Source organism: Asterias amurensis, chromosome 2 (genome assembly GCF_032118995.1).
Source record: "Asterias amurensis chromosome 2, ASM3211899v1".
NCBI lineage: Eukaryota > Metazoa > Echinodermata > Asteroidea > Forcipulatida > Asteriidae > Asterias > Asterias amurensis.
Genome location: NC_092649.1, coordinates 23706038 through 23724446, shown reverse-complemented (window position 1 = coordinate 23724446; position 18409 = coordinate 23706038). Strand labels below are relative to the sequence as shown.

At 42.6% G+C, this 18409-nt stretch overlaps 1 protein-coding gene across 7 annotated transcripts in view; it reads right to left on the bottom strand.

Moving 5' to 3' along the window:
* Positions 1-18409, bottom strand: part of LOC139954256 (protein polybromo-1-like) — a 69511-nt gene that overhangs the window by 21993 nt on the left and 29109 nt on the right. For 6 of the 7 annotated variants that reach the window (XM_071953975.1, XM_071953981.1, XM_071953980.1 and 3 more), the window contains exons 20-26: positions 17160-17298; positions 15304-15483; positions 14569-14727; positions 13806-13966; positions 13287-13459; positions 4476-4810; positions 2540-2584 (exon numbers count right to left, since the gene is read on the bottom strand). In XM_071953975.1, coding sequence (XP_071810076.1) covers positions 2540-2584; positions 4476-4810; positions 13287-13459; positions 13806-13966; positions 14569-14727; positions 15304-15483; positions 17160-17298 — 1192 coding nt within the window. The remainder of the gene's footprint in view (positions 1-2539; positions 2585-4475; positions 4811-13286; positions 13460-13805; positions 13967-14568; positions 14728-15303; positions 15484-17159; positions 17299-18409) is intronic. The other variant, XM_071953978.1, reaches the window with a different exon arrangement.

The window sequence follows — 18409 nt, the reverse complement described above, 5'->3', positions numbered from 1 at the left end:
TGGGAACCATTGCTGGGAACCATTGCTGGGAACCATTGCTGGGAGCCATTGCTGTGAACCATTGCTGGGAACCATTGCTGGGAACCATTGATGGGAACCATTGACGGGAACCATTGACGGGAACCATTGACGGGAACCATTGACAGGAACCATTGCTGGGAACCATTGCTGGGAACCATAGATGGGAACCATTGATGGGAACCATTGACGGGAACCATTGCTGGGAACCATTGACTGGAACCATTGATGGGAACCATTAAATGATGATGACGATTGATGTGAACCATTGATGGGAACCATTGATGGGAGCCATGATGGGAACCATGATGGGAACCATTGATGGGAACCATTGGTGGATTTTGAATAAACAGCCTGCAGAATCTTTACCCTTGACAGAGTCATAAAATATATTATTACATTATCTTTATTATAGGAGAATCTGCGCAGTGAATAGGAAGACAATTCAGAAGACCCCCATGAGCAAAGGAATGTCAAACGCCAAGGAAACCAACATCAATGGCAGTTTGTACTGCTCCATAAAAGGATTTATACCCAAAAGGTAAAGCGACTGTGTGCCACAGTCTGTTCTAAGCCCATAATATAGAAACCATCCATGTGTGCCATGGAGCCAGAGGGGACGGTTAAGCAACGATTCAGGGATGTGTAATAAGACCAAGAACCCAGTCAAGTTTACCCTGATGACTCTCCTTTATGGTGCTTGGATTGTTTAGTTTGTTGTTCCATCTACCTTGGCCAGAATCAAAGACTAGATATGATCTCCTTCTAACTAACAAAAAGTGCAGGCATACAGGGCCTTTATTGGCACAAAGTACGAGGCAGCAGGATGTTGTCACTGGGTCAGTCCCCAATAAACAAGTTTCAATCAGTTTACTCCTTGCCATTTGTTTAGCAATTTAATATCACTTAAATCAACATGGGCCAAAGAAGTTCTACAAATGAACTATAAACGTTGCCTTTACATGAAAAGCGTTTGATATGAAATCAATATGGTTGGAAAGATGTTTTAAAAGTAGAATACAATGATCTACACAAATATGCCTAGAAAATGTGTGGTTTTCCTTTTACTTTGCTATCTAACACCGTCGGCCATTTTATGGAGTAAAAAACTTGACTCCAGATGTTTCATGTTAAATACTACCCCAATTTCTAAATCCAAAACTTAATCTTATGTTTCATGCTATATCTGTTATTATTAATACTGGATAATTTTGATTAAAAAAATGAACAATATTCGCAACTTCTGGGAGTTTTGTGATGATAATGTAGAATTGAACAGTATCTAAAGGGTTAATGCCTTGTAAGGCCTAAGACTTAGAAGACTCAATTGAAGAATAAAAAAATGTGGTTAAAAACCTCTGGACAACCTGGAATTCCATGCAATGTTCCTTTCTGCTCATACTTGTCAAAATGGACCTTAACAAACTGCAACTCTTAATATTGCTCTTATTGTGAAATATTTTGTTTTGGGTTCAACCCAAGTTTTTTCCAAAATGTTAGTCTAACAAGTTATTAATTTAAAAAAAAATGAAACTGTGACTGGTTAGGGCCATCAAAATGCACACCCTTGGTGATCCCACATGATCCCAGTGTAATTTGAGAATCAATGATGACTGGATCACAACTTACAGGTATGATTAAGGGTTTCTGCTTAACCATGTACTGTATTTTGCTCAAGTAATCTTCAACAAACACACCTGGGTGTTATTAGAGTCACCACACATTACTTACTGTGAGTTTATACAAATAGTTAAAGCTGCAAGATAACTTGGGTAGTTCTCCTGGGACAGGAGGATGATAGAAAGGTTGGGGTATGCATAATGCTGGCCAGTGCTGGTAAACTACTTATGCATGTTGTTGATTGAGTAAAATGAAACTGTACTTGCACAACACTATGTACATGTAGGTTGGTAACAAGTACTTGGTGATATTAATTTAATTCCACATTGAGTCATTAAATCAAGCAGACATTGGGTGATATGAAGTTAATTAAATTAAAAACAGTAAGGCCACATAAACAAAACAAATTGTTGATCGTCCCCCCGACCCCATTTTTTTTTCCCATGTCTGGATATCTCTTTATACTTTTACTGCCCAGATTTTTCAGCTGATATTTTTTTCAAAATGTACAGGTTTTAAAAGATGTTTAAAGAAGGTTTTTATTCATGTTGGCAAAGCAAGAACAATTCTTCAAATATTTACTTGGGCTACACTGTGCTTAGTTGTTTGAAAAAGTTTACAGAAAATGTCATCTTAGAGTTAAATTTGTTTGACAAAACTATTGAAAACATCAAAAACACACTGTTTTATAGTGATTTTGATGATTTCTTTATTCTTGATTTCATATTTGGCATGTCAACAAAACTTTTTTTTTTTTAATTAAAAAAGAAAGAAAAAAACCTCCCTCCCTCCCCCATCTGCAAAAAAAAGGACGATCAACAATTTTTTTGTTTATGTGGCCTAATTGTTATGACAGACAATATTCTGCGTAAATCAACATAGAAAGGTTCAGATTGATTACCAGTTTCTGGCTACTTGTTGATCTGCTTGGGCTGCAGTTATTAACCTGAAAGGACAGTAATACTCACCATGAATGCAGGGCATATCAAAATGTCTGCAAACGCTAGCATTTAAATTGGGAATGTCTCTGAAATATGTAAATATATTAAGCAACAAAATTCAAACAAAGTTGACAAATATGACTGGGGAAGACTGTCAGATTTTAAATGATGCAAGCAGATGTTCAGTTATATTTTAAGGTAGATCTGCAAACTTATTGAAACATTTCCTATTTAAGAGCGTCTTACAGGAAACTTGTACATTCAATAACAAATCTACATTTACAATTAGACTGGAATGTCTCAAGTTTGCTCCAATGGTTGGTCTGATTTAATATTATCCCCAAACTGGACTAGGTCGATTAGTTTTGCATTGCCTTTGAAGGTCAAGTAAGTTTTGCACAGCAGTCAATATGACTGCAGTATTCAACAATAATGCACACTGCATTGCACCAATATGTTGGTCAAACATTTTCCTGGATGTGTTCTGTTTTCCCTCTTTTTTCCAGAAAAGATCATTGTGAAAACAATTCTACAAGGTAAATTTGTTTTCACTGAAATTGTCCTGCAGAATGGCAACCGTCTAAGCCATCCCATGTAGAAGGACCCGTGGGGTAAAACACATTGTATTCCAAGCAAAGTAAAAAGGGATAGATATGGAATCAAAGCAACCCTGTCTTAACACAAGCCTTTTACTAACTATCCTCATCAATCACATGGAGATCAAGCTGAACATAAATGTAGGGTTTGGCCCCAATATCACAAGTACATGTAACCTCACTGGAAGCAACGCACCACAGGGTTAGTCAGGTTTGAGCTTCGAAAGACATGTAATGTACCGGTAAACTTCAAAATTTACTCATCCATACCATTAAAGTCATACCTTACACCGTCTTGGCTAGTAGAAGCACATCATCTTGGATTGGGTTGCATTATCTTGGCTCAGAATTTTGCCATTTGGCTTTGGTATGGTGACTTGACTGCCCTATCTGCTAGGGTACACGATACAGTCACCCAATCTTCTATGGTGTGAGGTACCCAATTGGCTAGTCAAGAGGGACCTCCGCAACGCTCCAATGCCGAGTAATCTTTGGGATGCTCAACTCCAATACATAAATAAGGTCTCGCCAATTGCCATGATCCAAAGTGTCTTATCAGCTATTTGGTTATTTGGTTGGCTTATTACCCATTGGCTTCTTACCTTCACTGCCAGATACCATGGATACCAAAAATGCTTACCAAACTGCCCATGCAATCAAATGTTTGATTGGACAGGAATTTGGAACAGAAAAAAATGGCAGAAAACGAAGTACTTTATTTGTAAACATCCTTTGGCGTACCTACGCACATTTCACTATCCAAACAGGTGGGGCCTGAAAGTTGTTTCAACTCCCCTTTCACACATAATACCATCAAATTACTACACAGACCGATACATTCTACGAATTTCACTATTTGAAAAAAAAAATACAAGTCAAGTTGCATTTTGATGCAATATTGAAATTAAAAAACCGAGCAAATCGAGTTAAAAAAACGTATCAAGTAAAAAATTTAAAGAAGATGTTAGTTGTCTTTCACAAATGCAGCGGGACAAAAACCTAAACACAACAGTTTGCCTGTGCACTGACATTTCCCACGTTAGCGACTGAAAAGAGCAGACACTACCAACTGATATCTGAGTGGAACTGATATTTAATTGTTACTTAGTTTGGTCCTTTAAATTGCAATGCTGTGTAGCTAAACAAAATTTACAAACAATTTGACAAGACGCACCATCACAAGACTTCCTTCAACCTTTGACAGGTCAGACAAATCTTTGAAGAAGAAAAAATCTTAATTATAGATAAAAGATTTCTGATAGATGAAAAAATTCCCCCCCCCAAAAAAAGCTGATTGTACCTTTGATGTGCCTATAGGTGGCGCTGTGGAAGTACTATCCTGTGTCTCTTCATCAGCAGTCAATATGACCGTCTTATCATCATCTTCATCTATAGTTGCAGTCTGCACTCCATCAGTCTGACTCATATCAGTACCTTCTGATGCTTGCTGCAGGAGTGGGGATGCTTCCTTTAGAGGTGTGATGCCTTTCTTAAAGAAGTAGATTTCATCATCAACCACTTTATTAGAGACAGAGTAGCGCTTGATGCTCTTGAGTTTACGAATTTGTCTCTCAGCTTCCTTGTATTGTGATTCACAGACAAACACATCAGCCTCTTCATACTCTGTAGGACGACCTGATCCATCAAAATTGTAACACAAAATATTTCATAAATTTTTCATAAATTCTGTAATTTTATGCACCATTGCTGTCTAAAAAAAACTCTGACTCTATTAATTGCAAGCACGAAACAGTTTTCAAAACTATTTATATCAATTGAATATTGTTCAGCTGTTACTTGGAAGAAAGAAATGGACCAATTTGAAGCTTTTTATCTAAATTGGTTAAGGTTTATTTTAAATGTGAATAGACGTACACCCAAGGACGAAGTTCAGGATGAATTTAGTAGCTTTCCTTTGTCAATAGAGCAACGTAAACATTGCTTAACTACTGGTTTGAATTGAGTGGTAAACACAGGAATTCCATTCTGTACAACTCCTCCAAAGTTGATCAAACTCTAGGGCTTAACCACAAACCATCAGTATTTCTTATGCTTAGAAAATACTTTGATTCAGTCTCCTACAACATGCCAGAGAACATACCAGACCTTGCAAACCAAAGGAATGTGAATCGTATTTTTGTTCAACAACTATGTAATGAGTTTATTTCAAACTGGTATAACAGATTGCACAATGACTGCAGAACTAAATCTGGCCGAAAGAATAAGCTCAGGACATACTGTATATTCAAAACCCAGTTTGAGTTTGAGTTATATTTACAATGTGCTAAACAATGCTGACTCCTTCCAACCAAGGCTTACCTACCCCCACCTGACACCACCTTCTTTAAACAATGCTGACTCCTTCCAACCAAGGCTTACCTACCCCCACCTGACACAACCTTCTTTAAACGTGCTGACTCCTTCCATCCAAGGCTTACCTACCCCAACCTGACACCACCTTCTTTAAACAATGCTGACTCCTTCCAACCAAGGCTTACCTACCCCACCTGACACCACCTTCTTTAAACAATGCTGACTCCTTCCAACCAAGGCTTACCTACCTCCACCTGACACCACCTTCTTTAAACAATGCTGACTCCTTCCATCCAAGGCTTACCTACCCCCACCTGACACCACCTTCTTTAAACAATGCTGACTCCTTCCAACCAAGGCTTACCTACCCCACCTGACACCACCTTCTTTAAACAATGCTGACTCCTTCCATCCAAGGCTAACCTACCCCCACCTGACACCACCTTCTTTAAACAATGCTGACTCCTTCCAACCAAGGCTTACCTACCCCCACCTGACACCACCTTCTTTAAACAATGCTGACTCCTTCCATCCAAGGCTTACCTACCCCCACCTGAAACCACCTTCTTTAAACAATGCTGACTCCTCCCCTCCAAGGCTTACCTACCCCCACCTGACACCACCTTCATTAAAACATAGTTGACTCCTTCCAACCAAGGCTTACCTACCACCACCTGACACCACCTTCTTTAAACAATGCTGACTCCTCCCCTCCAAGGCTTTCCTACCCCCACCTGACACCACCTTCTTTAAACATAGTTGACTCCTTCCAACCAAGGCTTACCTACCACCACCTGACACCACCTTCTTTAAACATAGTTGACTCCTTCCAACCAAGGCTTACCTACCCCCACCTGACACCACCTTCTTTAAACAATGCTGACTCCTCCCCTCCAAGGCTTACCTACCCCCAGCTGACACCACCTTCTTTAAACAATGCTGACTCCTTCCAACCAAGGCTTACCTACCCCCACCTGACACCACCTTCTTTAAACAATGCTGACTCCTCCCCTCCAAGGCTTACCTACCCCCACCTGACACCACCTTCTTTAAACAATGCTGACTCCTTCCAACCAAGGCTTACCTGCCTCCACCTGACACCACCTTCTTTAAACAATGCTGACTCCTTCCAACCAAGGCTTACCTACCCCCACCTGACACCACCTTCTTTAAACAATGCTGACTCCTCCCCTCCAAGGCTTACCTACCCCCACCTGACACCACCTTCTTTAAACAATGCTGACTCCTTCCAACCAAGGCTTACCTACCCCCACCTGACACCACCTTCTTTAAACAATGGTGACTCCTCCCCTCCAAGGCTTACCTACCCCCACCTGAAACCACCTTCTTTAAACAATGCTGACTCCTCCCCTCCAAGGCTTACCTACCCCACCTGACACCACCTTCATTAAAACATAGTTGACTCCTTCCAACCAAGGCTTACCTACCACCACCTGACACCACCTTCTTTAAACAATGCTGACTCCTCCCCTCCAAGGCTTTCCTACCCCCACCTGACACCACCTTCTTTAAACATAGTTGACTCCTTCCAACCAAGGCTTACCTACCACCACCTGACACCACCTTCTTTAAACATAGTTGACTCCTTCCAACCAAGGCTTACCTACCCCCACCTGACACCACCTTCTTTAAACAATGCTGACTCCTCCCCTCCAAGGCTTACCTACCCCCACCTGACACCACCTTCCTTAAACAATGCTGACTCCTTCCAACCAAGGCTTACCTACCCCCACCTGACACCACCTTCTTTAAACAATGCTGACTCCTCCCCTCCAAGGCTTACCTACCCCCACCTGACACCACCTTCTTTAAACAATGCTGACTCCTTCCAACCAAGGCTTACCTGCCTCCACCTGACACCACCTTCTTTAAACAATGCTGACTCCTTCCAACCAAGGCTTACCTACCCCCACCTGACACCACCTTCTTTAAACAATGCTGACTCCTCCCCTCCAAGGCTTACCTACCCCCACCTGACACCACCTTCTTTAAACAATGCTGACTCCTTCCAACCAAGGCTTACCTACCCCCACCTGACACCACCTTCTTTAAACAATGCTGACTCCTCCCCTCCAAGGCTTACCTACCCCCACCTGACACCACCTTCTTTAAACAATGCTGACTCCTTCCAACCAAGGCTTACCTGCCTCCACCTGACACCACCTTCTTTAAACAATGCTGACTCCTTCCAACCAAGGCTTACCTACCCCCACCTGACACCACCTTCTTTAAACAATGCTGACTCCTCCCCTCCAAGGCTTACCTACCCCCACCTGACACCACCTTCTTTAAACAATGCTGACTCCTTCCATCCAAGGCTTACCTACCCCCACCTGACACCACCTTCTTTAAACAATGCTAACTCCTTCCATCCAAAGCTTACCTACCCCCACCTGACACCACCTTCTTTAAACAATGCTGACTCCTTCCAACCAGGGCTTACCTACCCCCACCTGACACCACCTTCTTTAAACAATGCTGACTCCTTCCAACCAGGGCTTACCTACCCCCACCTGACACCACCTTCTTTAAACAATGCTGACTCCTTCCATCCAAGGCTAACCTACCCCCACCTGACACCACCTTCTTTAAACAATGCTGACTCCTTCCAACCAAGGCTTACCTACCCCCACCTGACACCACCTTCTTTAAACAATGCTGACTCCTTCCATCCAAGGCTTACCTACCCCCACCTGAAACCACCTTCTTTAAACAATGCTGACTCCTCCCCTCCAAGGCTTACCTACCCCCACCTGACACCACCTTCATTAAACAATGCTGACTCCTCCCCTCCAAGGCTTACCTACCCCCACCTGACACCACCTTCTTTAAACAATGCTGACTCCTTCCAACCAAGGCTTACCTGCCTCCACCTGACACCACCTTCTTTAAACAATGCTGACTCCTTCCAACCAAGGCTTACCTACCCCCACCTGACACCACCTTCTTTAAACAATGCTGACTCCTCCCCTCCAAGGCTTACCTACCCCCACCTGACACCACCTTCTTTAAACAATGCTGACTCCTTCCAACCAAGGCTTACCTACCCCCACCTGACACCACCTTCTTTAAACAATGCTGACTCCTCCCCTCCAAGGCTTACCTACCCCCACCTGACACCACCTTCTTTAAACAATGCTGACTCCTTCCAACCAAGGCTTACCTGCCTCCACCTGACACCACCTTCTTTAAACAATGCTGACTCCTTCCAACCAAGGCTTACCTACCCCCACCTGACACCACCTTCTTTAAACAATGCTGACTCCTCCCCTCCAAGGCTTACCTACCCCCACCTGACACCACCTTCTTTAAACAATGCTGACTCCTTCCATCCAAGGCTTACCTACCCCCACCTGACACCACCTTCTTTAAACAATGCTCACTCCTTCCATCCAAAGCTTACCTACCCCCACCTGACACCACCTTCTTTAAACAATGCTGACTCCTTCCAACCAGGGCTTACCTACCCCCACCTGACACCACCTTCTTTAAACAATGCTGACTCCTTCCAACCAGGGCTTACCTACCCCCACCTGACACCACCTTCTTTAAACAATGCTGACTCCTTCCATCCAAGGCTAACCTACCCCCACCTGACACCACCTTCTTTAAACAATGCTGACTCCTTCCAACCAAGGCTTACCTACCCCCACCTGACACCACCTTCTTTAAACAATGCTGACTCCTTCCATCCAAGGCTTACCTACCCCCACCTGAAACCACCTTCTTTAAACAATGCAGACTCCTCCCCTCCAAGGCTTACCTACCCCCACCTGACACCACCTTCATTAAAACATAGTTGACTCCTTCCAACCAAGGCTTACCTACCACCACCTGACACCACCTTCTTTAAACAATGCTGACTCCTCCCCTCCAAGGCTTTCCTACCCCCACCTGACACCACCTTCTTTAAACAATGCTGACTCCTTCCAACCAAGGCTTACCTACCCCCACCTGACACCACCTTCTTTAAACAATGCTGACTCCTCCCCTCCAAGGCTTACCTACCCCCACCTGACACCACCTTCTTTAAACAATGCTGACTCCTTCCAACCAAGGCTTACCTGCCTCCACCTGACACCACCTTCTTTAAACAATGCTGACTCCTTCCAACCAAGGCTTACCTACCCCCACCTGACACCACCTTCTTTAAACAATGCTGACTCCTCCCCTCCAAGGCTTACCTACCCCCACCTGACACCACCTTCTTTAAACAATGCTGACTCCTTCCATCCAAGGCTTACCTACCCCCACCTGACACCACCTTCTTTAAACAATGCTCACTCCTTCCATCCAAAGCTTACCTACCCCCACCTGACACCACCTTCTTTAAACAATGCTGACTCCTTCCAACCAGGGCTTACCTACCCCCACCTGACACCACCTTCTTTAAACAATGCTGACTCCTTCCAACCAGGGCTTACCTACCCCCACCTGACACCACCTTCTTTAAACAATGCTGACTCCTTCCATCCAAGGCTAACCTACCCCCACCTGACACCACCTTCTTTAAACAATGCTGACTCCTTCCAACCAAGGCTTACCTACCCCCACCTGACACCACCTTCTTTAAACAATGCTGACTCCTTCCATCCAAGGCTTACCTACCCCCACCTGAAACCACCTTCTTTAAACAATGCAGACTCCTCCCCTCCAAGGCTTACCTACCCCCACCTGACACCACCTTCATTAAAACATAGTTGACTCCTTCCAACCAAGGCTTACCTACCACCACCTGACACCACCTTCTTTAAACAATGCTGACTCCTCCCCTCCAAGGCTTTCCTACCCCCACCTGACACCACCTTCTTTAAACATAGTTGACTCCTTCCAACCAAGGCTTACCTACCACCACCTGACACCACCTTCTTTAAACATAGTTGACTCCTTCCAACCAAGGCTTACCTACCCCCACCTGACACCACCTTCTTTAAACAATGCTGACTCCTCCCCTCCAAGGCTTACCTACCCCCACCTGACACCACCTTCTTTAAACAATGCTGACTCCTTCCAACCAAGGCTCACCTACCCCCACCTGACACCACCTTCTTTAAACAATGCTGACTCCTCCCCTCCAAGGCTTACCTACCCCCACCTGACACCACCTTCTTTAAACAATGCTGACTCCTTCCAACCAAGGCTTACCTGCCTCCACCTGACACCACCTTCTTTAAACAATGCTGACTCCTTCCAACCAAGGCTTACCTACCCCCACCTGACACCACCTTCTTTAAACAATGCTGACTCCTCCCCTCCAAGGCTTACCTACCCCCACCTGACACCACCTTCTTTAAACAATGCTGACTCCTTCCAACCAAGGCTTACCTACCCCCACCTGACACCACCTTCTTTAAACAATGCTGACTCCTCCCCTCCAAGGCTTACCTACCCCCACCTGAAACCACCTTCTTTAAACAATGCTGACTCCTCCCCTCCAAGGCTTACCTACCCCCACCTGACACCACCTTCATTAAAACATAGTTGACTCCTTCCAACCAAGGCTTACCTACCACCACCTGACACCACCTTCTTTAAACAATGCTGACTCCTCCCCTCCAAGGCTTTCCTACCCCCACCTGACACGACCTTCTTTAAACATAGTTGACTCCTTCCAACCAAGGCTTACCTACCACCACCTGACACCACCTTCTTTAAACATAGTTGACTCCTTCCAACCAAGGCTTACCTACCCCCACCTGACACCACCTTCTTTAAACAATGCTGACTCCTCCCCTCCAAGGCTTACCTACCCCCACCTGACACCACCTTCCTTAAACAATGCTGACTCCTTCCAACCAAGGCTTACCTACCCCCACCTGACACCACCTTCTTTAAACAATGCTGACTCCTCCCCTCCAAGGCTTACCTACCCCCACCTGACACCACCTTCTTTAAACAACGCTGACTCCTTCCATCCAAGGCTTACCTACCCCCACCTGACACCACCTTCTTTAAACAATGCTGACTCCTTCCAACCAGGGCTTACCTACCCCCACCTGACACCACCTTCTTTAAACAATGCTGACTCCTTCCAACCAAGGCTTACCTACCCCCACCTGACACCACCTTCTTTAAACAATGCTGACTCCTTCCATCCAAGGCTTACCTACCCCCACCTGACACCACCTTCTTTAAACAATGCTGACTCCTTCCAACCAAGGCTTACCTACCCCCACCTGACACCACCTTCTTTAAACAATGCTGACTCCTCCCCTCCAAGGCTTACCTACCCCCACCTGACACCACCTTCTTTAAACAATGCTGACTCCTTCCAACCAAGGCTTACCTACCCCCACCTGACACCACCTTCTTTAAACAATGCTGACTCCTCCCCTCCAAGGCTTACCTACCCCCACCTGACACCACCTTCTTTAAACAATGCTGACTCCTTCCAACCAAGGCTTACCTGCCTCCACCTGACACCACCTTCTTTAAACAATGCTGACTCCTTCCAACCAAGGCTTACCTACCCCCACCTGACACCACCTTCTTTAAACAATGCTGACTCCTCCCCTCCAAGGCTTACCTACCCCCACCTGACACCACCTTCTTTAAACAATGCCGACTCCTTCCATCCAAGGCTTACCTACCCCCACCTGACACCACCTTCTTTAAACAATGCTGACTCCTCCCCTCCAAGGCTTACCTACCCCCACCTGACACCACCTTCTTTAAACAATGCTGACTCCTTCCAACCAAGGCTTACCTACCTCCACCTGACACCACCTTCTTTAAACAATGCTGACTCCTTCCATCCAAGGCTTACCTACCCCCACCTGACACCACCTTCTTTAAACAATGCTAACTCCTTCCATCCAAAGCTTACCTACCCCCACCTGACACCACCTTCTTTAAACAATGCTGACTCCTTCCAACCAGGGCTTACCTACCCCCACCTGACACCACCTTCTTTAAACAATGCTGACTCCTTCCAACCAGGGCTTACCTACCCCCACCTGACACCACCTTCTTTAAACAATGCTGACTCCTTCCATCCAAGGCTTACCTACCCCCACCTGACACCACCTTCTTTAAACAATGCTGACTCCTTCCAACCAAGGCTTGCCTACCCCAACCCGACACCACCTTCTTTAAACAATGCTGACTCCTTCCAACCAAGGCTTACCTACCCCCACCTGACACCACCTTCTTTAAACAATGTTGACTCCTTCCAACCAAGGCTTACCTACCCCAACCTGACACCACCTTCATTAAAACATAGTTGACTCCTTCCAACCAAGGCTTACCTACCACCACCTGACACCACCTTCTTTAAACAATGCTGACTCCTTCCAACCAAGGCTTACCTACCCCCACCTGACACCACCTTCTTTAAACAATGCTGACTCCTTCCATCCAAGGCTTACCTACCCCCACCTGACACCACCTTCTTTAAACAATGCTGACTCCTTCCATCCAAGGCTTACCTACCCCCGCCTGACACCACCTTCTTTAAACAATGCTGACTCCTTCAAACCAAGGCTTACCTACCCCAACCTGACACCACCTTCTTTAAACAATGCTGACTCCTTCAAACCAAGGCTTACCTACCCCAACCTGACACCACATTCTTTAAACAATGCTGACTCCTTCAAACCAAGGCTTACCTACCTCCACCTGACACCACCTTCTTTAAACAATGCTGACTCCTTCCAACCAAGGCTTACCTACCCCCACCTGACATCACCTTCTTTAAACAATGCTGACTCCTCCCAACCAATAATTATAACAAACTTTATGTATTCATTTATAGGATGCTACAGTTTCTTCTACTTACTTGAGGTGTAATCTTTGTAGATCATAACATGACACTTTCCACAGATACTGCGCATGGGATTTGTGTCTTCAATCGAACTCAAGAAAACCTCATTCTTGTAGAATAAGCGAGTTGGTGGATGTATAGTCTCAGATGGACGCACAAACCAAGGACCATTGAACCAAGGATCACCGCTGTCAACATTAAACATCAAAACGTTTACTAACAAAATAAAATATTGGTCATCACTTACTTTGGTATTAACAATAATAATACTCTCTTCACAAGTGTATAACAAATACAGTTAAAATAAAGTTTTTTGGCACCTCAGTCAAGATAAATTTAAAGAAACATATACGGGAGGGCCTCTTTAACTAACCTCCGATTCCAGCCGCAACCCCAAGGATCCCGGCGGCTTTATACTTTATATGGCAGTACACAAGAGGTCATTAAACCCCAATCCCATGCCAGAGGGATTAAGTATATTTCTTTGATGACACCGTTATTAACTTGAATTGATATTTGAGTGAAACAACCTACTTGGCATCCTTCCACATCTTGTCTATCCTGGCAATAAATGGCCTTGCTTGATCAGATCGAAGATACACACTGTCCCCTAGCTTGTAGACATGACCCTCAAAATGAACTTGTTCGTAATATACTTGACCACTGTCACTGTTGGTTGTATCAACTATAACATCCTATAATCAGAACAACAATACAGCTGAATAAAACCATAAATCACTTCTTATTAAAGGTAGTTAGACTATGACACTTGTTTCCAGTCTGAAATCAAGAAAAACATGGCATGAAGTCACAAAAAGGGACAACACACAAGGTCTTAGATCAATCAGCACTCAGGTCTTAGATCAATCAGCAGTCAGGTCATAGATCAATCAGCAACCAGGTCTTAGATCAATCAGCAACCAGGTCTTAGATCAATCAGCAGTCAGGTCTTAGATCAATCAGCAACCAGGTCTTAGATCAATCAGCAACCAGGTCTTAGATCAATCAGCAACCAGGTCTTAGGTCAATCAGCAACCAGGTCTTAGATCAATCAGCAACCAGGTCTTAGATCAATCAGCAATCAGGTCTTAGATCAATCAGCAACCAGGTCTTAGGTCAATCAGCAATCAGGTCTTAGACCAATCAGCAACCAGGTCTTAGGTCAATCAGCAATCAGGTCTTAGATCTATCAGCAACCAGGTAAAAAAAAATACTTTTCATAAGTTTAAAAAAACATAGCCATTATTGTACCATTATAAACATCTGAAACTTTGTCCTACTTTGGAATGTTACATACCTCTCTCTCCTTATCAAAGGGTTGATACTCTCCATCAACCTTATCAGCATCTGTAGGCTCAAGCTTTTGACTACCAGCAAATACAGATGCAACACGTACACGAGACAAAGGCTCATCACGAGGAACTATCTTAACATTACTGGAAGGGAGAGCCCAAATCTGTTTTGAATAATAACAAAAACATTTTTCATGGTATTTGAAGCATTGCAAAACATATCAAAACATATTGATATTAAAACATTGTGCAGCCATTCTTTACCCAGCTCGTGGTCATTATCAACGGGCCAATCACAGGGTGGGGAATGATTGTTAGGTTCGACTTTGGACCTGCTCCGTTTTACTGCACATTACACCCATGTGTTGTGTGTGCATACATGTTTTAATGTTTGTGTACTAAAATGAACAATCACGATTCAGTCGAGGCCACATTTAATCTAGCAAATATCAAAATTTGTCACATGAATTTACAAACTTAAAAATTACACTCTCATTCGGATTTTACCGATGAACCCCTCATTTATTGACTCGCCCGGTGGACTAGTAAAGGAAGGATTTTAACTTGCCTGCTGCTGTTTTCACTCGCATTTTACAACCAGGCAAAGGCTAATTTAAAACCTTGCTTGATCTGGCTGACAAGATGTGCACTACATAAGAACCGAGTACTATTAAGGTGAATAGTGCATGAAAACTCAGAATGTAAACAGAAACACAAATCTGGTCATGAATATATCATACCTTTATTTTCTTAAATGCTTTGGCCTTTGCAGAATATCGAGACTCACAAGTATACACATCGTCCTCATTGAAGCCTTCTGGTTTACTCTTGAAGAAATCTCTTACGAACATTACATGACATTTCCCTGCAACATGCTGGGTTATCTTTACTTTATTGTAATAGTCACTTTTAAAGACTTCCTACCAAAAAAAATGACACCATTATAAATAGAATGAAAATCTTAACAACTTCAATTAATAATCAAACAACAATATAACCTTTGAACCTTTACGACATTTGTTCTGATGTGGACAATGTTTTTTTTTTTAACTGTGGTCATCTTGAGATTGCGCTCTATCTATGGCTGTTTGCTTCACATGTTTGCTTCGTAATCCCATGTTTATAACTCAAAGTACACCATGTCAAATTTTGTTGGCGCCTCCGGACGATATGCTGCTTAGGGGTTAAAGGCAGTGGACACTATTGGTAATTACTCAAAATAATTATCATCCTAAAACCTTTCTTGATTACGAGTATTGGGGAGAGGTTGACAGTATAAAACATCGTGAGAAACAGCTCCCTCTGAAATGACGTAATTTTCGAGAAAGAAGTAATTTTCCACGAATTTGATTTCGAGACCTCAGATTTAGAATTAGAGGTCTCGAAATCAAGCATCTGAAAGCACACAAATTTGTGTGAACATGAGCGACAAGGATGTTTTTTTCTTTCATAATATCTCGCAACTTCGACGACCGATTGAGCTCAAATTTGCACAGGTTTGTTATTTTATGCATACGTTGAGATACACCAACTGTGAAGACTGGTATTGGACAATTACCAATAGTGTTCAGTGTGTTTAACCCCATAGCCAGCCTGCCTTATACTCTGCATACCGACCACAACCAACATTCAAGTTTGACAAGTTGAATTTTTAGTTCTAAACACATGATTAACACGCAGTAAATAGCCATATAGAGCACAATCTCAAGATGAAAAGAGTCTAAAAATAGCACATGGTCGCCATAAGAATAACTGACGCTGTCCAGCATCAAAGGTTCAAAGATGGGAAGTCCTTTTAGTAATGCATGTAAGGCCTAACGAGTGGCTGCTTTTTCTCTGAATTGTGCAGACCATGCTCTACGTACCACGTATCACGAGCGCAATAGCAACTTTCTGCTTGTTTGGGAATAAATCTATTGGTGTTTTTACACACGGAGTACCAAATTTTGGATGATCTCTCTTATGTTTCTAAACTCAAAGCTTTAACTTGGTAACGCAAACAAAACAACTATGAAATCATTTAAAAGATAATTTCATCCCCTCCAAAATATTTCTTGTAACATAAGAAATCAATCAAAACAAAAGTTAATGGAAAAGTGAATTTTGATGACGTGGTGAAGAGTGAGTGGTTCTGTTTAATATTACATGAGTAGTAAAGGGTCAAGTAGATTAAAGACTCTGGTAAGTTTTAGAACTCTAGCCGGCATTTGATTTTACTAACTTGCATTCAAACTCAATACTCAATACTGCTGAAATCATAAATAATTATTGTACCTTTAATTGAGTATTCATTCGATTTAGTTTCTTTGAACACTGATGGTCTTATTCATTTGTACAGTACTATATTTTCTAGAACACGATGTACTTGTAGTTGTAGTTGTTTTTTGTCAAGGAAAAAAGCAAGAACTAGTAAAAACTCAACTTTCATGTAGTTAACCACCTTTAACTTAGGAAAATGGTGAACTACATGTACATGTAATCAATACTTAACAGAAATTCCTTTGTTCTGAAGTCTTTAAAACACATTTCAAAAGGTAATATCCAATTTGGAACACAATTTCTTCTGTAAGAAAATTTAAAATTCAAAATAGGATACCTTTTCCAAAAATTTGCGAGTAGCTAAATGAAAAGTTTCATTTGGTCTGAGGAACCAGTTGCCATGTAGCCAACATTCACCGTCTGGATCCTTCCATAGCTTCTCAATGCACACTATATGTAGCTTCAAGTTCTTCTCACTGACAGAAGACAAAAAATAAACACATGTTACATCCCAACTGGCAGCTTCAGAACAAAATAAAACAGATTGCAAAATGCATGCATTAGTCAAGTTTACAGTGACATCCTACACTAGTATGTGCCATCTAATCAATTGGGTGCTTTACCAATGAACCATTATTTCACATTTTGGGGGTTTAAAACTGGTCTCGTATGACCATCTTCACAATTTTGTCACTCTAACTTAATTTAAAAAATTTAAAAGCTACAATTTGAAGCAACTGCGTAATTGTAAAGCTATCAAAATGCTTTCGATTTGGCGCTTTCACTCCCCTCTTGTCAGACCTGTGTACATGCAAGGATGCAGATTAGCCTATATAGGACTCTTCCTCTGTGCTGTACACAGATACAGAGTTCTAAATATTAAGAAAACACTTTCGTATTATACTACAGTGACATCCTGGATATTAAGGCCCGTTCCTGGACCGACAAATTTTCAAAGCTTCAAAACTCGAATCTTACATGGGAGAAGCCACTAATTTCAACGGATTCACATTCCATGGCAGCAAACAAAATTTCTGTGGTGGGTCTTGGTTGTCATATATTCTGCATTTTCGTGAAATAATGCCGCTCCCAACGTTAACAAAATCCTGTTGTGGCCGTATTCTCACAATGCGTATGCAAGACATAACAAATTTATGCACTTCTTGGAGACCGTATCTTAACATGCAAGTACGCTGTGCCTACGCACGGCACAGACAACTGTGAGAATACAATCAAAACAGGTACTTGTAAGTGTTGAGAGCAGCATTATTTAACAAAATTGGCGGATTTGTGAGGAATATAAGATGATCAAATATAAGAAAAATATATGCTGCCATGGAATGTGAATCTGTTGAAATTAGTGTGTTCTTGCAGGTAAGATTTGAGTTATGAAGCTTTGAAATTTTCCACCCCAGAAATGGACCCTGATATCCCAGATGTCACTGTAGTATAATACAAAAGTGTTTTCTTTTTGGTTTTACTGTGCCTTGAACACCCATCAGGGTGGATATGTGCACATTACAAGTCTTTATAATTATGTTTACTATCTACAATTATCAAGAACTTAATACCTACATTGATTTTACC